The sequence below is a fragment of the Ovis aries genome, chromosome 3 (genome assembly GCF_016772045.2).
Source record: "Ovis aries strain OAR_USU_Benz2616 breed Rambouillet chromosome 3, ARS-UI_Ramb_v3.0, whole genome shotgun sequence".
Lineage (NCBI taxonomy): Eukaryota > Metazoa > Chordata > Mammalia > Artiodactyla > Bovidae > Ovis > Ovis aries.
Genome location: NC_056056.1, coordinates 70,229,830 through 70,256,339, shown reverse-complemented (window position 1 = coordinate 70,256,339; position 26,510 = coordinate 70,229,830). Strand labels below are relative to the sequence as shown.

At 35.4% G+C, this 26,510-nt stretch overlaps 1 protein-coding gene across 2 annotated transcripts; it reads left to right on the top strand.

Annotated features, from left to right (window-relative positions):
• The first annotated feature begins 19 nt into the window (after positions 1-19).
• On the top strand, positions 20-23,662 carry ERLEC1 (endoplasmic reticulum lectin 1). Of its 2 annotated transcripts, XM_027965897.2 has the most exons (14): positions 20-336; positions 5,872-5,976; positions 7,386-7,466; positions 7,940-8,017; positions 8,151-8,214; positions 9,017-9,051; positions 11,064-11,287; positions 11,378-11,507; positions 16,391-16,552; positions 17,175-17,234; positions 19,801-19,925; positions 21,355-21,432; positions 21,734-21,809; positions 22,749-23,662. In XM_027965897.2, exons 1-14 carry the CDS (start codon positions 175-177, stop codon positions 22,818-22,820), a joined length of 1,452 nt encoding a protein of 483 aa, XP_027821698.2. In that variant the 5' UTR covers positions 20-174; the 3' UTR covers positions 22,821-23,662. The 2 variants fall into 2 exon arrangements, with proteins under 2 accessions (XP_027821698.2, XP_042102105.1); XM_042246171.1 differs by lacking the exon at positions 7,940-8,017.
• Positions 23,663-26,510: the final 2,848 nt, after the last annotated feature.

Sequence of the window (26,510 nt, the reverse complement as noted above, 5' to 3'; positions counted from 1 at the left end):
AGCCCAAGGGGGCGGGGGCGGCGTTGCCGGGCTCTCCGGAAGGAGACGTGGCGGCGGTTGGGCCCCGGGCTGCCTGGACGCTTGGTAGTCCCGCCGCCGCCTCCTCCTCCTCCCCCTCCTCTCCTCTGTGGGCCGAGGAGGCTGTGGCGGCGGCTGGAGAACTGGCGGCGGAGGATGGAGGAAGGAGGCGGCGGCGCGCGGAGTCTGGTCCCAGGCGGGCCGGTGTTATTGGTCCTCTGCGGTCTCCTGGAGGCGTCCGGAGGTGGCCGAGCGCTACCCCAGCTCAGCGATGACATACCTTTCCGAGTCAACTGGCCCGGCACCGAGTTCTCTCTGGTCAGTGCCCTTGCGAACCCGGTAGCCATCTCTCTTCTTCCTGGCACTTAAGAGTTCGGCCCCTTCTCTCGGGATTCTACGCTTTTTTCCCCTAGAACCTCCTCTGCAGGTGCATGCTTCATTCCTAGTCCAAAGCTTCATTAACCCCGCGTTCGTTCATTCATACAGCAAGTGCTTATCAAACACGTTCTGTGGATGTGCCTTCATGCGTACACATTCAGGATCCAGCGGTCACCTGTTCTCCCTTCTAAAGAAATCTGTCTCTCCAGTTTACCAGCACTCCCCTCCGGTGGAAGCAGCTTTTCTAGAACCACGTCAGGCGCATCTGTTTTCTCTCTGGCAAGTCACCTGCAGCTCTTCCTCCAACAGCAACCTTGTCTCCTTCAAGGAGTATTACGCACACCCTTCCTACACAATCAGTTGTACTGTGGATATGAGCTCCCTCTCATACTCGTTTTCCCTCTCGTATATGCACAGTATACATATACCGCACAGCTCTTTTACCTTCCAAGTTGTCTCTGAGAAAGGGCTGTTTGGCCAGTGAGATGTTAACGACACTATGCAGAATGTCCTTTACAGTTTTGATGTATTATAACCATTACTTAAGACTCCAGAACATGAGATTTTATGGTCAGTTTTCCTACACTGAAAAACGTATTTATAACCTCGAAGTAATGAATATTTGCAGTCCTTCCTTTGGGAAGTGGACTTCCGAGAAGTCTTCCTATCCATTGTCGGCCAATAAAAAATAGGCTCTTGTGATACTTACCGTATGGTAATTAATTCATTTATTTAAAATGGAAATCAGGGAAAATGTAACAGCCCACCTGCCCCTGAAAAGTTTTTTTGTTTTTTAATTCTTATTCCAATTATCAGCAGTCGTTCTGCTTGGAAGACTATTTTAGTATATTGTTCTGTTACTGTATCACTAAAACATGAATATGTGATACTGTCAGGTCAGCACAGAATGTCCCAGGATAAGGGATGTCGTCATTTCCACAACCGAGATTTCTATTTGCTGTTGTTGGTTTTAGCTAATATTTCACACCTGGTTTGTTTCTCCTTTCTATTTTCAGTTCTTCCATTCTGATAGTTCAGTGGTTCTTAAATTTAAGTAGATATTTCTCTGGGAAGCCAATTTGTCTTTGCATTAATGCCAGGAGATATTTTAAATTAATTTTTATTGAAGTATAGTTGATTTACAACGTTGCGTTAGTTTCTGCTGTACAACAAACTCAATCAGTTAACACATATATACGCTATATACACATACATATATCCACTCTTTTTTAGATTCTGTTCCACTATAGGTCATTACAGAGCATTACGGAGAGTTCCCAGTTCTATACAGTAGGTTTCTTATTCAGAAAATACTAATATATTAAAATATTTATATAAAAGTTTGTTATAAGTCATCTACAACTTGAGAGATGAGAATATTTTAGCCCAACCTCTGTGATTATTTCTGAAGAGCACACTAGGCATGAACTTGGCAGATGTTTAAAGATGTTTAAAGAATGTGGTCATTAAAATTTTTTACTCTACATCAGTGTGTTTTTTTTTTTTTAATTAAAAAAGGCATGCTAATATGTGGCCCTAAAAATTTACTGACCTATATGCAGATGACTAAAACTAGCCTTTTTAGAAGTTATTACCAAACCATTCCATTTTCTTTCTGGCACTGTTGTTTGCTGGCTGCAAAAGGTTATGGAAAAGGATCTCAATGTATGGTGGACCAACCTTTCCTATATCTTAACAATTTTATTTTGAAATTTTGTTTTTAATTACTTTTGTTTGACAATAAAGCATAATCTAAGATGAGCTTGCTTGAAAATTTGGGAAGAATTTTTTTCCTTTTTTTTAAGTTTGAGTTATTTTGGGGAAAACCTAGAGACATTTTCCTATTCCTTAGCAAAAGGCCTATGGCCCTCCCGCAAAAATAAGCCTCAAGAACCATTATCATTGATCTGATTTTTTTTACTATTTTCTTAATCTCAAGGCTTCACTTCCCTACTTTGTGTAATTGAAACTACAACCCTCCACACCTGGCACTGTCATTTTGTTTTATAGGCCAGTTGGATGGACATTTGTGTGTAACTAAGCAGCTGAATGAACTAGGATAAAGATCCTTTATCTCTCTACCACCTGAAATTGAGAGGGACTGGATTAAAAGATCTCAGGTTTTTTCAATCTTTAAAACTCTTCTGTGCTTTATATTCTCTTGCCATTCAGATATATCAAAATGATACATCATCTTTCAAATTTACTTAGAAAAATTATCAAATGCCAAAAATACATACACTTTTTAATGTTTCCAATAATTAATGATTATGATATTCTTTCTTTACTGGTTTTTAGCAGTCAGTTTTGGTTTCCTTCTGAAACATCATCTCTGTGTCTTTAAAATGTTCAATTATTCATTACTTCACACAGAATTCGTGAACATCTCCAAAGGAAAACCACAAAATAAGTCTAATTTTCTTTCAACTTCTTTTGCTAATACAGAAATGTATTCCCATTTGAAAACAAATGCTACATTTGGGGGAAATGGTGACCATCTCCGTGGTTTGAATCATGTCCTATATGTTAACAAGTTGTGCCATTGAGTTTATTTTACAGATTCTCCAGGATAGCTTTCTTTCTCATCCTCTGCCTTAATTCCTCCAGACTTGTGTCAAGCATTAGAAATTTCACCCTTGCCAAGATACATTTCAAGTTCCTTAATCTTGAAGACTACACCCCTCCTTGATTAGTCTCATTATATTAAAATCTGATTTTTATCATATCGCTAATATTGCCTCTTACACTGGAAATACTTTAAGGTGTCAAGTTATATAAAACTAGTTTTTTTTAAACACTGTCTGTGATTATGTGCATTCAGAATTCATTTTTTTAAGTAAAAACCTATTTTACAAAATCAAAAGGAAGCATTTTAGTTGATCAGAAATTTTTTTAAGTTAAAAAAATCACAAAAAGTTAACTTTTCTCCTCTAATTTCCATTATTAAAAAGTTGGATAAAATTTGTTAAAAATGTTTGTGATCCCAATAAATGATACACTATTTCAGCAAAGAGTTTTCAGATAGAAGAAATGTTATTTGGTCTGTTCTATTGAAGAGGAAAGTAGCCTTTCCTATGGAGAAGGCAGTGGCAACCCACTCCAGTACTCTTGCCTGGAGAATCCCAGGGACAGAGGAGCCTGATGGGTTGCCGTCTATGGGGTCGCACAGAGTCGGACATAACTGACGCCACTTAGCAGCAGCAGCAGCAGCCTTTCCTAAACTAATGAAAAACAAATCTTTGCAGCAACAACAAATCTTCAAATAAGAATAGGGATGGTTTCTATTTCTGTTACCTTTAACCTAAACCTTAAAAACAAGGAATAAATTTCATCATATAGGCATAAAATGCAAGATTATAGTTTTAATTACAAAGAAAGAATTGTCTTTCTTTGCTGTGGTTCCAAACAAGCAGTTTCTTTTTCCATTGTTAGTTAGCACTGTTCTGAACGTTTTAGTAAATGAGTCAGTATTGCTATTTAATCCAGTTCTGAACATTAGATTGCAGGTACTTCACAAATAGAGAGGAATGCATTTAAGTCATATGCTACTGTCCAGCTTCACTGCCGCACAGGAATGATTTGACAAAACCTCAAGCCATCCATTGCTAGCTAAATGAATGTGAGTCATTCTTTGCACAACTCACCATCATATATTCTGACCATATCTGAAAAATACCAAAAGATACGAATGTTATGTCTTAACAGCAGTTTGTTGGCTAAACTGAATAAATGTTTCTAAGTATCCCTTTATCATAAATTTGGCTTTGCAACTGTCACTTTCAAATCTCTTTGATTCCTGTCTTCACTTATAATGTTCTTTTAAATAAGGATCCTTGGTTATAGTCCAGGACACGACTGAAGCAACTTAACATGCAAGCACACACTGTATAGTAATCTAAGAAAATGTTAACCAAATTGATTCAAATATGTTAAAACCAAATTGATTCAAATATGTTCAAACAGTTTAGAGCACACAGAATATGGAACCAGTCTGCTAGGTTTCTTCTCTGGGCTGTGCTGTTTACTGTGTTACCTTGGACAAATTATTTAAGCCCTGGGCTTCAGTTTCCTTTTCAGTGAAATGGGTACAATGCTTGTTTTGAGCATTGATGAGATAATAATGTAAAGGGCTCAAATGGTACTGTCATATAGCTAATACAGTCAGTATTTACTGCTGTTTTTTGTTTTGCTTTATTATCTTGGGAAAACATCGCCCTGATTTCTATTTGTGTTTAAGGTTTCAAGTACTTGAAGTTTCAAGTACTACTGGTTTTATTATAGTTAAGGATTGTTTTGTTAAATTGAGGAAAGAGTAGAGGCCTGTAATAAGGGTGGTTCTTTCATTACTAGGGATTGCCAAATAGTTTAGTGATTTTATCTGCTGTCAGAAGAGAAAAGAGGGAGCTGAATTGCCACAGAATACTGCTCATACACTTTGAAAACTTCTGCCTTGGTGGTGGTGGTGGTGGTTTAGTCGCTAAGTCGTGTCCGACTCTGGCGACCCCGTGGACTGTAGCCCACCAGGCTCCTCTGTCCGTGGAATTCTCCAGGCAAGAATACTGGAGTGGGTTGCCATTTCCTTCTCCATCTGCCTTAGTAATTAGTGACATATTTTCTGTCACAAAGCAGAGATTTATTTTTTGTAAAATAATAACCAGTTATAGTAATTGAAATGTTCATTTGAATTATGTTGGTTCTTTTTGATTTGTGAATTTGGTTTTATACTGTAGAACACTTTAACGATAGTCTTGTTGCTATATACCATGAGTCAGCAAATTACACCTTTAGGCTGGCCCACTCCAAACTTGATTTCTATAAGGTTTTTTGGCTTGTTTTTTTCTCAGAATACATCCATGCTTATTCATTTACCTAATAATACCTGTCTACTTACTTCCTACAATGGCATATCTGAATAGCTGCGATAGAGACCATATGACCCACAAAGCCTAAAATATTTACTATCTGGCCCTTTACAGGAAAAATTTGCTGACCCTTATACATACTAAAAAAGTTAAATTAGCACAGAAGATTCATAGTAATTTATCCATATGTTACCCAACTATGAAAATTACTGCACTATCTTAGGTTCAGATGTCCCATCAAAAAGAATTGAGAGTACGTTTGTAAGGTGCTGTAGGCTCTCATGTATAGGTGGTAATAAGTATTCAGTGATGGTGTATCCGTGAACATTCACTGCCTCTAAATGCTTTTTAATCCATATTATAACTTCAGTCTGTTGCATTACTACTGATTTTTCTTTTCCTTTATACTCCAAACTATATTTTTGTTCCTTCTTTTTCTGTTACATTGTAACACCAAGGAAAAGTCTGTTGTCTTCATTTTATCATTAAAAAATATGTAGACTTTTTTTCCTGTCTTTGGAAGTAAATATGTTTGAAAATCCTCTGTTGAAATGATAAATTATAGTTTAGTTTAATCAGATAAAATAATGTACATTTTTTGTTCTATTTCTAGCCTACAACTGGAGTTTTGTATAAAGAAGATAATTATGTCATCATGACAACTACACATAAAGAAAAATATAAATGCATTCTTCCCCTAGTGGCAAGTGGGGATGAGGTAAGTTTTTGTAAATACATTGATAATTCCTGTTACCAAACATTTATTTAAAACATTGCAACTGCATACTTTAAAATAAAATTGGGTGACAGGTTTCTCAGTAATGCTGTCTTACCATAAAAATAGTAATCACATTATTCCTGAATTCTTAGATTATGTATATGTGACTTTTTATAAAGAACTGCTAGTAAATAAATCTGTAGGTACCTTGTACTTTCTCATTACCTTAGCTCTTGCCCATTTCTTCCTCCTAAAATGCGCTAACTGCCTCTTATCCATCCTTTAAGGCAATGACTTCTTTCAAGATGAAACAGAGGCAGCATGGTAAAATGGAAAGGACACCAGCCTAGGAGCCAGGAGGCTGAGGTATAGGCTATAGTTAGCTGTGGAACCTTGAACAAATTTGAAACTCAATTCCTCCACTCAATAAATTTTTTGAGCTAATTATAGAATATTTTCACAATCTCTAAAATGGCAGTATTAAACTCAGTGAGTGCTTTCTTAAGAAGTTTTGTTCAGATTTAAGATCTGTGAAAGACAGCTATCTATTTCATTTTATTTTAAACCTTAAGACACAAATATACATAATTATACACATATTTATGGCATTCAAGTCTGAAATGTAAAATTAGAAAACTGAGAAGTATCTTAAAACTTTCCAGTGTATTATGTAAGATTCAACTATCCGAGGCTTTTATAGCTAGAAATTCTCAAGTAGGTGTATAAGAATTGTTCAGGAAACTGATACTCAGAAACTGTTTTCTAAGAGAAGGAAGAATTGAAGATTTTTCTATGGCTCTGTGTTTTACACTTCAGTTCTTTTTTAATTGGAGTATAGTTGGTTTACAGTGTGTTAGTTTCAGGTATGTAGCAAAGTGAATCAGTTATACATCACATGTATACATTCTTCTATAGAGTCTTTTCCCATGTAGTCCATTACAGAGTATTAAGTAGAGTTCTCTGTGCTATACAGTAGGTCCTTACTATTAACAGTTATCTATTTTATATATAATAGTTTGTATATGTCAATTTTGATCCCCCAGTTTAGCTCTCTCCCCCACCTTTCCCCCTGGTAGCCATAAGTTTGTTTTCTATATCTGTGACTCTCTTTTTGCTAAATAAGTTCATTTGTACCATTTTTTTAGATTCCACATGCAAGCAATACCATATGATAGTTATCTTTCTCTGTGTGACTTCACTCAATATAGAAATCTCTAGGTCCATCAATGTTGCTGCATATATTTCAGTTCTTTTGAAAGAAATGGCATACCATAGGATCTTATTAAATCTTTTGACTTTTTCCCCTTTTATTTCCAAGCATTTGTGATATGACCAATGAGTTAATAGCTAAACAGCAGAGTTGAAGAAAATTCCCAAATAATGATATTAAACTCTTAATTCTTTCATAGGAAGAAGAAAAGGATTATAAAGGCCCGAATCCAAGAGAGCTGTTGGAGCCCCTATTTAAACAAAGCAGTTGCTCCTACAGAGTATGTATTTTATGTTCACTTGATAATTAGAAAATAAATTTCCAGCAGCCAGTAAACCCTTGAAAATGTAAATTCCTGCGTAGTATTGTATATGCGGCAAACACCCAGTAATATCACTTATCAAATATATCACTTACCAAACTGAATGTTTAAAAAGAAAGTTTCCTTATATACAATTTTAATAAAAAGTGCTCATTATTATCTTTGAGGCTGTGTAGAAAATGGTCCCTTGGCTGGATGTTTATTACAGACCCCAGGTGTAGACCTATTTGCTTCACAGAATTTTTACATTTATCTAATTAGTGAAAACAGTGAATAGGCTTCAGAAATTTTTTATTTTCTGAGGCATAGTAATAACTTTCATTTAATGAAAGTTTATTCTAAATCCTGGGAGAAATCTACTCGGTTGCTTAAAATATCAAAAAGTAATTCAGCTGAGTTATGTGGCTTTTGTATACATCCATCTCCCTTAGATTGAGTCTTACTGGACTTATGAAGTATGTCATGGAAAACACATTCGGCAGTACCATGAAGAGAAAGAAAGTGGTCAGGTATTTTTTCTTCAAACTATGAAATATGGAACATTATAAAATGAAAACTGTAATAATGAGATTTTTTAAAATTTGTGTTCTTTAAAAATGTATTTGCAAAATACTTACTACATCATTATTTTTTTTAATATAGAAAGTAAATATTCACGAGTACTACCTTGGAAATATGTTGGCTAAGAACCTTCTATCCGAAAAAGGTTTGTTTCTACAGAGTGATTTAGTAATAATGTTAGTATTTGGTTTAAAGTATATATTCAAATTGGAATTTAAAAGATCTTGTGGGAAGGACTTCTCTGATGGTCTAGAGGTTACAGACTCCATGCTTCCAGTGCAGGGGGCACAGGTTCAATCCCTGGTCAGGAAACTTGAGATATCACATGCCACATGGTGCAGCCAGTCGATTAAGAAAAAAAGATCTTGTTGGAATGAATTGTAAAACACTTACATAAATTTCTAAACAATACCTTAGAAAACTTTTTCAAAGAGATCTTTTCATTATTTTTTGCTTTAACAAACATTGTTGCTCTTTTTCTACGTATTAATAAATTTTTAAGTCTGGTGAGATATACATGTCATTGTTATATTTATATAGTGTTAGCTTTTGCTTGGTTTAAACAAAGTCTTTATATATGGAAGTAGACATGTAGATATATCCCTCAAATTATGAAATGTTTTTATTAATCTATTATTCAAATTAGCCAACTCTTTTAAGAGTAAACCTTTCACTGAGATAAAAACATTTTAGAAGAAAACTTGTGACCAGTTTTTATGCCTCAAGTAGACTATTTCCTAGATAAAGATAAAATAATTAAATGACTATTCTTTCAAAAGAAACCATTTCAAGAAAATTAGCTTAAACTGGTAAGATAAAAATTATGTGTATGCTTTGAGTCTTCTTTAGAAAGAAGTTTAAGGTTACAAATTGAAAACTTAGTCATTTTATGTCTTGTATATAAGTCACCACTCATTATTTATACTTACTTTTGTATTAATCCACAGAACAAGAAGCAGAAGAAGAGGAAAAATCAAAAGAGGCAAGTGATAATTGGTGATGTTTTACTCTGAACAGCTAAACACAAATTTATGTAACTTAATTGACAGAATATAGCCAGGTGTTCTTTAACTGTCTATCGAATACCTCAAAGGATTTGGTCAAAGAAAATTTGCAATCTGTTAGGTTTTTCTGCAAAAGTTATCCTATATTGTTCTTATTTACTTTTAAGATCATACAAAAATAAATGAATTTATCAAAGATGTGTCTGGGAAAGTTTCTATAATAGCATTATATCACTTCTGTGCTTAACGGTGGTTCTTCCCCTCTATTTAACATTGCAAACAATTACAATAGGAGCTTTTACATTTTTTTTTCTTTTGTTTGAACCCTGTCTCTTGTGGGTAAAACAGATAAACTGTATATGTAAATAACAAGCTACAAGACTGCAAGCTTCTTAAAAGCAGGGACTGTCTTTTATCTCTTTACTCTGCAGTGCAAAGTAGAGTGCTAGATATAATATAGGCCTTTCATGAATGTTTATTGAATCTGAATGCATAATTGATGACTGAAAAGTAGGATTGTTTAAAAAACAACAATTCCTTAGGGTGACTAATTACAATTTTAAGTGCCCTTGTGGTTTAAGGAATGACTTCTGAATCCTTAAAATTTCCATAAAGTTAAATAACTTACTGTTGGAGAATATTCCTATAAATGTTTTCATATCGTAATGATACTTCTATTAGAAGTAAAGTAAAATGGCAAAAAGTCTTACAAATTACTTAAAAGGGGTACCTGTAATTTAAAAAGGTGGCTTTGGAGAAATTGATTAGCTCTGCATAGACACACATAGCATTGCTATTTTAAAAGGTTTTAATTTTACAGACCACCTTTGAGATAAAATATTTATCTCAAAATATTTTGGCTCTGGAGGATAGCAAGATGGAATTCAAAGTGTGAAATGATAAAGGAAGAGGAAGAAAAGGGTAAGGGAAGAAAACTCACATTTTTGAGCCCCAGTAGAGTAATGCTCAATTCTCCCTATAGCCTTTGGTTATGTATTATTATTCTGGTTTTACAAATGACAAGAACTGAAATTGGGTCAAAGTCATAAGACTGGTGAATTCAGAGCTGAGATTTGAACCCAGGATTTTCTAATTCCAGATATTAGCATGAAAACAACATACAAGAAACCTCAAAATATTTTTCTCTAGAATCTTTTATTTATTGCCTGTTTTAGATATAGCACTGACAGGGTACCAAAGTGATACAAGATAAGCTCCCTGCCTCCAAAGAGCTTGCTTGGAGATATTATTAACAACATCTTTTTAAAGCCCGTCCATGTAATTTTTCTTGTGTTTGTTGATAAAAGTGTGGGAGCTAACTCCTTAGTAATCCTTGTCTTCTGAGATGATCTCCTTTATTCTCCCATTCTGTAAAAATGTCTTCATTTGTCTTTTGTTGGTCTTGAATAGATTTACTTAAGAGTTTATATGCTGAGAAGGGTGTCTGTTAATAACAGGAAAGAAGAATAACCAGATTGATGAATCAGTGTAATATTTAGATTTCTGTTTTAGAAGATAGTATTAACTGTGTAGCCCCACTTGTTGACAAATCAAACTTCAGACTTATACTAGAATCTAAATTCTAACACAGGCATCCACTGAGGGTTTAGTGAAGAAAGCTTTGACCAGCCCAGTATAGGAAGTTTCTGTATTTTATCCTGGTCTCTTTCTTTATAACTATTGATAATTCATATTAATTATGTCTTTGTAATCCTTTATATAAATGTACAACTTAATTTTAGCACCAAGTAAAAATTTCCTTTTATGCTATATTAAATTAGCTCTGAAAATATGTATATATTCAAGTAAGAATATGAACCAAAAGAGCATTAGGAGAGCTTATAGAAAATACAGAAGTGTTACCATTATATTAAATAAATGTTAGTTTATAAATAAAATGTAGTGTTCTTCCTTTCAGAATAAGTGCTTCTCCCATCCTCACCCCACCTCTATTTCTAATGAAAAGTCTGTCTTATACTCTTTTTTTAAGATTCCCACTAAAAATATCGAAGGTCAGATGACACCCTACTATCCAGTGGGAATGGGAAATGGTACACCTTGTAGTTTGAAACAGAACCGGCCCAGATCAAGTACTGTGATGTACATATGTCATCCTGAATCTAAGCATGAAATTCTTTCAGTAGCTGAAGTTACAACTTGTGAATATGAAGTTGTCATTTTGACACCACTCTTGTGCAATCATCCTAAATATAGGTAGGATGTGGATTTAATATTTTAAACATGAAATGCACACGATTTAAAATGTTGTATGCTTAGCTTTAACACTTTGTTCTCACTGAACAGATTCAGAGCATCTCCTGTGAATGACATATTTTGCCAGTCACTACCAGGATCGCCGTTTAAACCCCTCACCCTGAGACAGTTGGAACAACAGGAAGAAATACTAAGGGTGCCTTTTAGGAGAAACAAAGAGGTGTGAGAATTATCTAACAGTATTTTCTCAGTGCTTTCATTTCCAAAAATCATAACATATTATCAATATTTTAATGATTTCCGTGGTACGGTAATAGTAATTTATTTTCCTGACTCAAAATTGTCAATTCCAATTCTTTTGATTTTAATTTTCCTTATTCTAGTACTTCCCAGAAACTGTTTTAGCATTTTCTTACACTCATGATTCCATAATATTTTAAAGTTTGGCATCCTGTTCATTTCAGTTAAATTTTTCAGCTAGTTAACTGAACTTCCCAGCTAAGCCTCTTGAAAAAATAGACTACAGCCCATCTCCTAATACTTTATTTATTCTTCAACTCATTGCTATTTATTATCAAACCATCATTCTGTCATTCTCCTTAAATGGTTCTTACTAAGATCAACAACTGTCTTTGGTTCTAAATTTGCTAGACATGTGCATAACTTGATCTTAGCTGAACATTTGAAGCTTGAACTTTTTCTCTTTTCTTTGCTTCAGGTCATTATCTTACTGGTTCTCTTCTCCTGTGTACTAGCTCTTTCTCTAATTCCTGCTTCTTAAAATGTTACAGTTCCCTTGGTTCTGTTCACAGGTCCTTTCTCTCCTTTTTGTACATTGTCTCCTTAAGTAAGCTCATCCACGACCATTCTTTCAACTCACATTTTCATGCCTGTGTATTATAAATATACATCTACAACCCTGACCTTTCTCCTGAACTCAAATCACAATCACAATTATTAACATGTATTGAATCTTTACTGAAGAAGGGAGTGGCTACCCACTCCAGTATCCTTGCCTGGGAAATCGCATGGACAGACTGGGCTACAGTACATGGGGTCTCAAAAGAGTCAGACTTAGCAACTAAACAACAATTGAGTCCTTACAGCTATTATCTAATCCTTACAATAGCATATAAGATATATTATTACCCACCTTAACAGGTTAGGGAACTAAGGTTCAGAGGGGAAGTGACAAGTGATGGGTTAGAGATTACAATCAAAGTAGTCTGATTCTAGAATCTGTCCCTCTTAACCACTTGTCTCTACTGCTTCTCCCTTTTGATACGCCATCTTCCCTTTTCATCTGCCTATTGGACATATATGGGGCTTCCCTGGTGGCTCAGAGGTTAAAGCGTCTGTCTCGAATGCGGGAGACCCAGGTTCTATCCCTGGATCGACAAGATCCCCTGGAGAAGGAAATGGCAACCCACTCCAGTACTCTTGCCTGGAGAATCCCATGGACGGAGAAGCCTGGTAGACTACAATCCATGGGGTTACAAAGAGGCGGACACGACTGAGCGACTGCACTTTCTTTCCTATTGGACATATATACATTTTCAGTCATCTCAGACTTATCTTTTTTTTCCTCTTTCACAGTGACACTTTTCTTGTCTTTGCCATTCCTTTTAAAGCTGTGTGCTCTACCCAGTTGTCCAAGTCAGAAACCGGAGTCACTCTGCTTGTCTCTCAGTGCTGTCAGTGTTATCCTCTGACAGCTTTTCAAATCTGTCTTTAGTTCAGAACCTCATCATTTCTTAAGACCTAAAACCAATGTCACACATCTTCCTTCTAATCCTTCCCAAACAGCTGATAAAATGTTCTGCCTGAAATGAATATTTGATAATTCATTTAACTGTTTGGTATTTAACATGATCTATAAGTCCATCCTAAAGGGGATCAGTCCTGGGTGTTCATTGTAAAGACTGATGTTGAAGTTGAAACACCAGTACTTTGGCCACCTGATGCTGGGAAAGATTGAGGGTAGGAGGAGAAGGGGACAACAGAGGATGAGATGGTTGGATGGCATCACCGACTCAATGGACAAGGGTTTGGGTAGATTCCGACAGTTGGTGATGGATAGGGAGGCCTAGCATGCTGCAGTTCATGGGGTCGCAGAGTTGGACACAGCTGAGCGACTGAACTGATACCTCAAGATGAAATTGTTGTTCATACAATCATTTTATCAAACAATAATAGAAGACCATTCATGATATGGCTTCAGCCTCATCTCTCATTTCCATTCCTTTGAAGCCAGCTATTTTGAACAACTTAAGCATTTCCTAAAAGTGCCACATTCTTTCCAGCCTCCTTGACTGTGGATATACTGTTTTCCCTCTTCTGTTGTCTTCTCCCCTCCCTCCCTACACCTGATGAACTAGTAGAAATTTGTCAGGGGTAAGCTTGAAGATCTGCTTTCAGTGTCACTTTGTTTGCAAATGAGTCAGGATTTCTAATGGATTACCTGCATATGAGATCAATGTTTCCTCTTCTGTGAGCTTGTATTTTATTCAGCCCTCTGGTATAGCACTTACATGGTTAAAATCGGGTTTTTTTCCCATGGTTCTTCATTAAAAGGGGGGGAAGATTTTTAAAATTTTCATTACTTGGAGTTTCCAGCTTCTTGTATGATACCTAGTATGCTGTTAATATTTAACAGTGGGTTAATTAAAATTTAACTACAAGGCCTTTATCACCCCTTCCTCTTGAATACTTATTGTGAAAATATTGCCAGACTCTTTGTGGATGTTATGAACCTGCCCATTATGATAAGGAGGAAACATTGTCTTAACCGTAATCTGCATTTGATTTGAAGTGCTGTATTGAAAGATTGGAAATGGAATTATTTTCTCATCTTCTTGATAATGATTTCAGTACTAACAAGTACTTAAAAGTCAGCTCCATCAAAATTCTTCACAAACCCAACTTTAATTATTCTTCAAGGAAGAAATGCCAGTTTATTTTTCTTTTATGTGTTAAATCCGCAAATTGAGAAAAAAAATTTTAAAGCTATAGATGATAGCTATAATGCTTTCAGAATACCTAGCATCTTGATAGTACATGGTGTATATGAAATCTTAGGTAATACTGTGAGTAATTACTTAGAACTAGTCATCTTTATCTCAGAATAATTTTTTTAGAAATTCAATTTATTACACATAACTTTTTTTTTTAATATTTAGCATATGGTTTGCCTTTCAAGTTTGAACTAAGGTTTACCATAAAGAATTTTTTTTTAACAAAATATATATTTGGCTCTCCGATTGTTGTATCCAATTCTTTCCGACCCCTTGGCTATAGCCTGCCAGGCTCCTCTGTCCGTGGGATTTCCCAGGCAAGAATACTGGAGTGGGTTGCCATTTCCTTCTCAGGGGAATCTTCCCAATCCAGGGATCGAACCCACCTCTCCTGCGTTGGCAAGCAGATTCGTTACCACTGAGCCACAGGGGAAGCCCTACGTTATTATACCACATTAATTTGGAAATTACTGGATTTATTAAGAATCTATTTTCTAAATTTCCAAACCCTGATTCAAAAACTACTATCATCTTGCTTTTATTGGGGTAATTTTCCTTAAAATGGAAGTAGATGTTCTATCCAAAAGAAACAATAATAAACGGTCCTGTTTCTTCTTACCTCTTTCCCTTTTCTCAGCTACAGGTTTCACTGTGCAGTATTCTTTTCTTCACTGGCCTTGCTATAGGTCTCATGTATTCTAAGTAACTGTTTTACTCTATTAGACCTTATCTTCTTATGAGTAGTAACTATGTCTCCTTCATTTTTAATACTCAGTATTTAAAATAGTGCCAAGAGCATAGTATAGGCTCTGGATGTAGAAAGAGCCTACATTTTATAAATGTAGAAAGAGCCATGTAAAAGTCAAGATTTTTTTTTAAAAAAATGAGAAGGCATCTTGGCAGTCTTTGTTCTTAACACTGAAGAAGAGAGGATAAGGCATTGGTTTCCAACATAACCATCCAGTGACTCCTGTTATACAAGATGAAAACAAGAAAAGAACCAAAACTGGCCAGTGGCAACTACAGTAACTACATACATTTTACTGTTTAATTTCTTTATTGTTATTTTATTCAGTTCATTGGTACACTTATTCCCTCAGTTGTGGTCTAGATTCATTTCCTCTCTGCTCACTGTCAGTACCCAGATAACGTCCAGATTCTAAATCATTGACTTCTTTCATAACTGTCCTCTTCTCTCCACCCCACTTGTCACTCCCTTATGTTTGAGTCTCTTCATCTCTGGCCTGGGTTACTGAGCTCCTAACTTGACTCTCCACCTCCAGATTTGTTACTATCCCTTCATCCCTGTGACTGCTAAAGTAATTACTTAAAAATCTGATCATACCATATCTTTGCCTAAAACCTAAAAGTTAATGTTCAGACTTAGCATTACATAGTTTTCCACCGTGTGGTGCCTGCTTCTGTCTTTGGTTTTAACTGTCATACCATACCACACATCTTTGCTCTTACCTCTTTCTCAGGTTCATGTGCACATACCCACAACACATAGCAGACGTTCACATAAGTCACAAATTATTAATGTCCCATGAATTAAGCAAGGGTTTTCTCTTTGTGAAGTCTTTATGTTTCAGTTCTTCATCAGTCTGTTTGAATCACCCATACCTCTGCGAATCTGCTATTCCCTGCACCCTTCCTTTATTACACTGCAGTTTGCTCCAGGGCAGCAACCAGGTCCTGCTACATTTGAATAATTACAACTAACATTCATGTTCGTTCCCACTTAGCCCTTTATTAGCCTGCTTATTATCCTTTCTTTATAGACAGTAACCACATTTTTTTAAACTAAATATAAAATCTAACAGATAGTGAAGTACTTAATAAGAATAATGAGACAAAACATACGGAGTAGAAATTATCTCTGTATTGTTAAGAATGGTCACCATACCCCTAACTGGTAGATGGAACTAACAATTGACTAGAGCTTTCTCTACTCTGTTAAGTGTTGCAAAATTCATTTTCTTAAAGCACATTAAAAATGAGTAGGCAACTTTTATTTTCCAAATTTTGCAAAGTTAAAAAAAAATAATATAAGTCATATTGAAGCCTATAAATATGTGTTTAATTTTAGGAAGATTTGCAATCAACTAAGGAAGAGAGATTCCCAGCAATCCACAAACCCATTGCTGTTGGTTCTCAGCCAATGCTCACTGTTGGAACAACCCACATATCCAAATTGACAGATGACCAACTCATAAAAGAGTTCCTTAGTGGTTCCTATTGCTTTCACGGGGTGAGAAATAAACCTTCAGTTTAAGTATTTATCTTCCAGCTTTCACTTTGTATGTTATTTATCAAGAGACATTAGCAGCACTGAAGAAGATATTTTGTCTATAGAGAAATGGCAGGATTCTGGAAGCTTTCCAACAGATATTTCTCTACATCTCACTTAAGGCATAGTCATTATAATTTCTCTTTATTCACAGGCTAAAACTTGACCTTTACTTGATAAAATATATATATATAAGAATTGCTTATTTAAATAAGTAATTCATGTGTGATTCTGGCTAACTGCTAGAATGGGCACCAGTGATTGTATAGCCTGTATTTTGGTTATGAGCCTACATTAGCTCATTTAAAACTTGAGCTAATATCTGCAAAGGTGGAATTTTGCCTCTGACTCACAGCTTCAGTTGAAAATATGGTTATAAGTAGAATTTTCATTTTACTTTATTTTACCAAGAAAGTTATTCTCTGTATGTCCATTTTTTAAGTTTATTAATAGTTTTTAATTGTGATTTTCAACCATATTATTGCTAGTACAATTTTTTTAATTACTATCATGTGGCAATATTGAGACAAACCCTGGTACCCCTATCTCTGTACTGAAACTTGATCTGTTTCCTTTCCTGTAGGGTGTTGGTTGGTGGAAATATGAATTCTGCTATGGCAAACACGTACATCAATACCATGAGGTATGGCACAGCATTTATATCATTCTATCACTAAATGGTTTAAAGTTTCAAAAATCTTTTGTGGAAAAATAGAGGAGTGGGGTTGGTGTTACTTTTAAATATGACATGATTTTAATATGGAAATATTCAACAAAACATCTCTAAATTCTGGGAAATGGAAAGCTTATTGTTAGTTAAGACTACATCAGTCATCTTAAAGTAACGTTGTTTATTAACTACTCAGATTCTTGCATTACTGTCAGTCTGGAAGAATAATACACTACTATGACTAACCTCTTCAGCTTTGGCTAAGAAATTAGTCATTTTATAACTCATATTTAGGAACATGAATGGTAAGATAGAATGTTGTCACTAGTGTCAGTAAAATAGGATAAATACAGCAAGTTTCTCAGCTGAAAGAAGGTACCATAAGGTCCAAGTTTAAGTTTTAAGATTAAATGCTCTTTATGCTTTCATTTATACTGTCATAAATCAGCATTCTCTCACACTTGAATCTCATACCTTAAAGCTGCTTCAGTTCTGAAGTTCAAGCCCAAATAGTTTTATTTGTACTTCGTTTAGTAAGGTAAACTGCTAGACCCTGAAGACAAACATTAATATTAATAAATATTGATTTGGTTGTTTTAAAAGGCTCTTTATTCCCCAAAATAAATAACAACTGGTAATTAGAAAATACCGTATTTGCCCTCCTGAGATGTTTTGAGCTGATCTTAAATTTCGTTATGGATCATATCAGGAAAGATCAACTCACTTTCCACATTTAAATCATTCTGAAAAAATGTATGTGGCATCTGTAAACTAGGACTTTTTTTTTCTTCCATTAAACCTGAGCTGTCCCATTTCATCATGCTTTCCTCTTATTCTTGCTGCTTTGTTGATGTTTTATGTATTTTTTAATAACATTTATTAATACAAAAAAGATAAAGTACCATCTAAGTACAGTCCAGATAATACCCACTGGTTGTTTTTTGTTTTTTGTTTTTTGTTTTTTTAATTAAAGGAATATGTGCCAGAAATATAGAATGGAATGAAAAGTAAAATTCTCCTCCACTATTGTCCCATTTTTCAAAAGTAACATTTTCTTAGTTAACAACCAAAAGGGAAAAAAATAATGCATATACATAAATTTTGATGTAACCTTTTTATTTATACAGACAGGATATACTGAATGCACTTGTTCTTTTCACCTAGTATCTTGGAGATCTTTCCATGTCAGCAACAACTGATTTCATTTTTTTCAGCAGGTACAGAAAATTATGCCTATACACACAGTGTATTAATTAGATCTCTACTGATGATCTTTGAGTTGTTTCCAGTTTCTGCTGTGATAGCATCTTAGTGAACATTTTTAAATAGTTGCGTTTGTAAACTTTTGCAAGTACATTCATAGTACACACATCTAGAAATGTACTTGGTAGGTCAAAATATATGCATACCGAACAGTTGCCTCCAAAGGTTGGATCGTTTACATTTCCATTAATAATGAGTGTTTTCCTATACACTTGCCAACACTAGGTTTTATCAAACTTACTTTAGCTAAGGTAGTATAACCTAGAACTTTTTGAGGAACTCTGGTAGGAACTTTGGAGTATACAAAAATAATAGTAGCTAACTAACATAGTACTCACTGTATACTAGGCACTATTCTAAGTACTTTACACATAGCATATTAACTCATGTAATGCTCATAAGAGATGAGTATTGTTATTCTAAGATAAGGAAACTGAAGCAAAGATTTGGTAACTTGCCTAAAATCACATAGGTAGTAAATGGTGAAACCAGAATTCAAACCCAGACAATCTCTATAGCCACCCTCTTATTAAACAGTTTACTATGCCAGGCTAATACCTGTCTGTCTAGGAATTTGTGGTGTGGTTGCTAAAAGAATGTTTAATGGCTCTGTCTCTTCCACTAGGCAGTAAGCTCCACTATACAGTGGCTATGCCTTTTTGCCTCTGTAAGGGTTTTTAATTCTACTCATCAGATGTATACTAGTACCCAACATGGTCCTTGGCATAAAATACAAAGAAAAACAGGAAGACAGGAAGGAAAGAAAATTGAGAGAGAGGGAAGAAGTCAATGTAAAGGGCAGTATAGGGTGCATCATGTCAAATGAATAATATGGAAACTTGTATATAATGAGTAAGAGAGAGAGGCCAGAGATTTAAGTAGGAATCATTGTAGTATGTAGTTATAGTATCTAGGTATGAGAGAGTAAACTCTAGTTGAGGGGTGAGATGCTGGCAATAGACCAATAGAAGAGTGAAGCCAAGACCATCTCCAGGAAAGTGACAGGACTGATGAATGTAGAGTGAAGGGCAACAGAGTCAAAAATAACTACATCTGGACCTACTGACTAGAAAGTGCCAGTTTCATAATTCAGAGAACAAGGAATAAACAATAATGAGCTCAAATTTCTCCTCATCAAGTTTGACTAGCATTATTACATCTAAACGTAGATATCCAGTGTGCAGTTGAAGATAAGTTCTATAGCTTATAGCCCATCAGCATAAATGTCACCTTGATGTCAAACATTCATTGTCAAAAATATTGTTTCATATATTAGGACAAGGATAGTGGGAAAACCTCTGTGGTTGTGGGAACATGGAACCAAGAAGAACATATTGAATGGGCTAAGAAGAATACCGCTAGAGCCTATCACCTTCAAGATGATGGTACCCAGACAGTCAGGTAAATACTAACTTTATTCATCTCTGGATCTTAGAATATTTAAAACTCAGAATATTGGAAAATGTCAATTTAAAATAAAATCTTTTTTTTTTTTTTCTGGGACATTTTTTAGGTTAGTGTTTTTTAAAGAGGAAACAACACAGTGTAATAGTTAAAGAGGAGTTTCTGAAGTCAGATACCTTGGATTCAAACACTGGTGACTCAGCTACTACCCTGGTCAAATTACATAGTCTTTGCAAGCCTCAATTTTCATGTCTAGTAGTATTTGCCTCAGATAATTGTTCTAACATTTAAATGAGGTAATTGGTATAAAGGGTAGTGCCTGGCAATTGCATGCAATGAACTTTGACTACTTCCTTTGACAGTGTTGGTGTTAGTAACACTGCTGCAATTCCAGGTATTAGGTCTAACCCTGTTATAAAGCATTTTACCCCTTCATGTATAATCTTTACCTCCTTAAGTTACTTAATTCTCTTTAAACATACTCTAGCATTCTCCTTTGTTATTTAACCGTTGTGCAGTAGTGGTTGAAAATAGTTAAACAATGTCTTTTTGAAAAACTACTTCAACTTTTCTTTGGGCTATTAGGTATATCTTGTTATAGCAGGAGGAAATTGATCTCTTCTTACCCAAGAATAACTAAGCTTTAGCTTTTCTTATAATCCATTACCCAGTGATATTAAATCATTCATTCTTTTTCCTTCTCAGATGTTAACTTTGTCCTTCCTAGCACAGATGGTATTGAGAGATCTGTTTTTAGAATGTACTGACTTCTTGGACTGACCAAAATCAAAATTAGCAAAGTTAAGAGATAGGCATTTAAGTATTAATATACTAAACAGACCAGTTTTTTAAATGTTTATATTTTTCAAGTGAAAGTAGCTCATGGTATCATGTGCAACAAAGTATTGAAGCACACAAGTATGAGGCTAACAAAATTAAACTTTTGTTTAGTTCCTGCTCTTTGGAATTTATAGCTTAGCATAGGCTTTACCTTCTTACTCCTGCATTACATTATTTTAAGGAGTGCAGCTAAATGGAGGGTAGGAAGAAGGGAAAACTGACAGAGCAAACAATATTCAGGGTAGGGGAAAAGAAGAGCTGGGGAAGTGCTTAACTTTAAAAGAAAACTTTTTAAAAAGCAGTTTAACCTTAATTATTTGTATACAAGTAAATAATATGCAAGTTATTAATAAGATCATTCTTATTAATTAAACCACTAAGAAATATCTCAATTTGATATTCTATAGAACCTGAAAGACTTTCTCTGTGACATAACCTTAAAATATGTATTTTTAAAGAATATAGTTAGATTTTTTTACTTAATGCAAAATTGAGCCCTCTAACCATCTTCTCACCCTACCCATTAAAGTTACTCTGAATGAATGAAGTTCTAGTTTAATAAAACTTGTTTGTTTTTCTGACTCAGGATGGTGTCACATTTTTATGGAAATGGAGATATTTGTGATATTACTGACAAACCAAGACAGGTGACTGTAAAACTAAAGTAAGTTTTAGTTTTCATGCTTTATGCCTTTCTCTTTAATTTGCTTCCTGTGGGCAAAAGTTTATATAAGATATAATTATAGATAATTATATTTATTTATAATACAATTTTTCACAAAATAGTTTTATTGTAAGATAGTAAAATCATAATTGTAATTGTTATTATTTTAATAGTTATTGTCGAATTCGGCTATTTCAATTATTAATTGTACAGAACTACTTACAAGATATTTTTATCCTTGAAAAGAAAGAAAATAATTTTGTGTGGTTTGGGCAATAGCTTAAAGTACTCTCTGTTTTAGGTGTAAAGAATCAGATTCTCCTCATGCTGTCACAGTATATATGCTAGAGCCTCACTCTTGTCAGTATATCCTTGGGGTAAGTGGAAAACTAATACTCAGGAATTCAGTTTGGGGCCACATTTAATGTTTAGCATTAAGTCCAGAAAGGATGTTCAGTAGTCTCCAGAATTTAATATAACCCTCATATCACCTCTGTAAAAATTGAAATCTTTTTTATTGAGGTATAATTTATAAAATTTTTTAAAATGCCAAGTTCCTAAGTGTTGAGTCTGAGTTTTGGAAAAATTTTGCCTGTCATCTATTTCTGGGACTCTGATTAAAACATGCTAATTTCAAGTTGTCCCCAAATCTTCTTTTATCTTATTCTTACCTTTTTCTTGTGTCAATTTGGGCCACATCTTTTCTGTTGAATCATCTTTCAAGTTCATTGATTCTTTCCTCTGCTGTGTCCTGTCCACCTCTGAATGAATTTATCTCTGCTATATTTTTCATTTCTAACATTGCTCTTCAGTTTTTTTTTTTAATGGTTTTATTTTCTCTGTTAAAATCCCCCATCTATTCACACATGTTGTCTATGTTTTCCACTTATTTCCTCTAATTTCCTCCATTATATTTATTATCATTATCTTAAATTTGATAATTTTAACACCTGGCCCATCTTTGACCATTTTTCTTTACCCTTTTCTTGAATGGTGCAACTGATTATTTTGCCATATTATTCTACATTTTGTTATGTAAGACCTAGCTGTGTATTTCTCTTTTTCTTGCCCTTTACTCCTTTTCTTTCTTATATCTTTTACTTAAAGATAAAAATAACTACTTACCTATCTAGCATTTTATATGGATGACTAAAAATTGTTTTCTAAAAAATTCACTTTGTAGAAATAACATTGGATGACTTATCCAAAAGAAGGACTCATATAAATTTACCAAATTTATATGTATTCATTCAGCAGAATACTGAATAAAGTATTCAGCTTAGCAACTTTAAAATGGTTTTATTATCGTTCTTTAGGTTGAATCTCCAGTGATCTGTAAAATCTTAGATACAGCAGATGAAAATGGACTTCTTTCTCTCCCCAACTAAAGGATAACAAAGTTCAGGGGGAAAAAACCATTGGAAGTCACGATGATTATCTGACCATTGTCCTGTTACAGAGCTCTCAGTCACTGGACCTCATATAAAGGATTGTATAAAAGGACTCTCAACCACTTTGTGAATATATATGTGTATATAAGAAGTTATTGATAAACTTCTAAGGCAGATATTTGTCTCACCTTTTTCATTTTTGTTGTGTCTTAGGAACTGATTGTGTGTCTTTCTTTGCTTGGATGATGTGATTCCAAAATAAATCTTGTCCAAGCAATTTAGAGTTCATCCTAATGAAATGTCATATAATTGTTGTACCTATTGAAAGTTTTTAAATAATAGATTTATTATGTAAATTATATATAGCTAGTAGATAATGAAGAAAGAAATTGATAGGTTGTTTAAATGAGAGACTGTTAAATATGTAAATTCTAGTGCCTGAAATCTTTTCAGCAAATTTTTATTTAGCAACTGCTCTCTGCCAGGTATTAAACCAGAAACTGGGCACACTGTGAAGCCTCGTGTAAATTTTCTTTTCCTCCATTAACTTCAAGAGACTCTTATTGCCATAGGTTGCTTCTCTTTCAGAACTTTTATCTGTTTCTATCTATATCATATCTCCTTGACATGAGTGTGTTTTCCCCCAAAATATGTACCTGGTATAGACAGTAAATCATTCTTACCTTTTGATTTAGAATGATTAATCTTAACAAAGCACACTGTGCTGGCTGTCCTTTGTACTTGCCTACTATATACTACAGATTTTAGTTCTGGACAACTTTACATCACAGTATCTATTTTAAAGTGAATAAACTGTCCACAAGCTGTGTTGTCATGTAGTCAATGGCAGGTTATTCAGTTTCTTTATTTTCTCCATTACTCTGCTTCACACATCATCCTGTTGTATTTTGGGCATACATGTCTAAATAAGGAAAGAAAAGCAGACATAAAATTTTTTACTTTTCTTCCTTTTCAGCAGTCTGGTCAAAGATAGTTTGAGAAAAGGTGAATACAGTTGATTATTGGAAGGCTTTCTGTACGTTTTAGTAGTAGGAAGCAGCACACACCGTAATAGCATGTACTTTGAATCCACACTTAGGCCCAGATACTCTCTTTGACTTACTAACTGTGTGATCCTGGACAGAGCAGTTAACCATTTCCAGCCTTGCTTCCTCTTTTGTAGAGAGACTGCTTATTACTTCATAAGGTGGTTGTATCAGTGTATTAAATTTCTCTATTTTTAAAAAGCCCAGCCCCAGTACTAAACACCAGGTTCCCAATAAGTATTAGTTTATTTTCCTAATACTTCCCTTATCTCCTATTTCCTCTTGCTACCTCAATTGTGCAGCCATTCTTCCATGTAAGTGGGCTGAATTCCTAATAGGAAGGAAAACAGGCTCACCTACAATATGCCTAATGGACTTTGAGAAGTCTTTCTCAAAGTGGAATCTCTATTAACCGAAGTGAAAGTTGCTTAGTTTTGTCCAACTCTTTGCGACCCCATGGACTATATACAGTCCATGGAATTCTCCAGACCAGAACACTGGAGTGGGTAGCCGTTCCCTTCTCCGTGGGATCTTCCCACCTCAGGGGTTGAACCCAGGTCTCCCACATTGCAGGCGGATTCTTTACCAGGTGAGCCACAGGGAAGTCCAATCTCTATTAAGGTGGGTGCTAAATCAGATTCTTTATGCCAGAGCCTAATTATATGCATTTTGAATGTTTCTGAGTGGTACTCTTTATTTTCAATAATTTCTCCTCTGCTTGAGGATTACTGACTTAGGCACTTAAAACAATTTCACACATCCTAGCCTTCCTGATTAGCGTGTCTGGAAAATAGCACCTCATCTTTACAGGAAGGTTGAATAATAATAATACCCAAGTAAGACGGTAGGTGTTGCAAGAAGGCATCAGAGGGCAGACACACTGACAACATAATCACAGAAAACTAGTCAATCTAATCAAACGGACCACAGCCTTGTCTAACTCAATGAAACTAAGGCATGCCGTGTGGGGCCACCCAAGATCAGCGGGTCACGGTGGAGAGATCTGACAGAATGTGGTCCACTGGAGAAGGGAATGGCAAACCACTTCAGTATTCTTGCCTTGAGAACCTCATGAACAGTATGAAAGGCAAAACGATAGGATACTGAAACAGGAACTCCCCAGGTCAGTAGGTGCCCAATATGCTACTGGAGATCAGTGGAGAAATACCTCCAGAAAGAATGAAAGGATGGAGCCAAAGCAAAAACAATACCCAGCTATAGATGTGACTGGTGATAGAAGCAAGGTCCGATGCTGTAAAGAGCAATATTGCATAGGAACCTGGAATGTCAGGTCCATGAATCAAGGCAAATTGGAAGAGGTCAAACAGGAGATGGCAAGAGTGAACATTGACATTCTAGGAAACAGAGAACTAAAATGGACTGGAATGGATGAATTTAATTCAGATGACCATTATATCTACTACTGCAGGCAGGAATCCCTTAGAAGAAATGGAGTAGCCATCATAGTCAACAAAAGAGTCCAAAATGCAGTACTTGGATGCAGTCTCAAAAACGACAGAATGATCTCTGTTCATTTCCAAGGCAAACCATTCAATATCACAGTTACCCAAGTCTATGCCCCAACCAATAATGCTGAAGAAGCTGAAGCTGAACAGTTTTATGAAGACCTATAAGACCTTTTAGAACTAACACCAAAAAAGATGTCCTTTTCATTATAGGGGACTGGAATGCAAAAGTAGAAAGTCAAGAAACAACTGGAGTAACAGGCAAATTTGCCCTTGGAATACAGAATGAAGCAGGAGTAAGTCGCTCAGTCGTGTCCAACTCTTTGCAACTCCATGGACTGTAGCCCACCAGGTTCCGCTGTCCATGGGATTTTCCAGGCAAGAGTGCTGGAGTGGATTGCCATTTCCTTCTCCAGAGGATCTTCCCGAACCAGGGGTCGAACCCGGGTCTTCCACATTGCAGGCAGACGCTTTACCGTCTGAGCCACCAGGGAATGAAGCAGGGAGAGGCTAATGGAGTTTTTCCAAGACAACACACTGGTCATAGCGAAACCCTCTTCCAACAACACAAGAGAAGACTCTACACATGGACATCACCAGATGGTCAACACCAAAATCAGATTGATTATATTCTTTGCAGCCAAAGATGGAGAAGCTCTATACAGTCAGCAAAAACAAGACTGGGAGCTGACTGTGGCTCAGATCATGAGCTCATTGCCAAATTCAGACTTAAATTGAAGAAAGTAGGGAAAACGACTAGACCATTCAGGTATGACCTAAATCCAATTCCTTATGATTATACAGTGGAAGTGAGAAATAGATTTAAGGGCCTAGATCTGATAGAGTGCTTGATGAACTATGGATGGAGGTTCATGACATTGTACAGGAGACGGATCAAGACCAACCCCGTGGAAAAGAAATGCAAAAAGCAAAATGGCTGTCTGGGGAGGCCTTACAAATAGCTGTGAAAAGAAGAGAAGCAAAAAGCAAAGCAGAAGAGGAAAGATATAAGCATCTGAATGCAGAGTTCCAAAGAAGTGCAAGAAGAGATAAGAAAAGCCTTCTTCAGCAATCAATGCAAAGAAATAGAGGAAAACAACAGAATGGGAAAGACTAGCGATCTCTTCAAGATAATTAGAGATATCAAGGGAACATTTCATGCAAAGATGGTCTCA

What these genes read in the sequence shown, in the direction of transcription:
- ERLEC1 (XM_027965897.2), top strand. Translation starts at nt 175, where the DNA reads ATGGAGGAAGGAGGCGGCGGCGCGCGGAGTCTGGTCCCAGGCGGGCCG. An exon ending in GTTCCTATTGCTTTCACGGG is followed by an intron (nt 16,553 to 17,174) that starts GTGAGAAATAAA and finishes CCTTTCCTGTAG; the next exon opens with GGTGTTGGTTGGTGGAAATA. An exon ending in GATGGTACCCAGACAGTCAG is followed by an intron (nt 19,926 to 21,354) that starts GTAAATACTAAC and finishes TTTCTGACTCAG; the next exon opens with GATGGTGTCACATTTTTATG.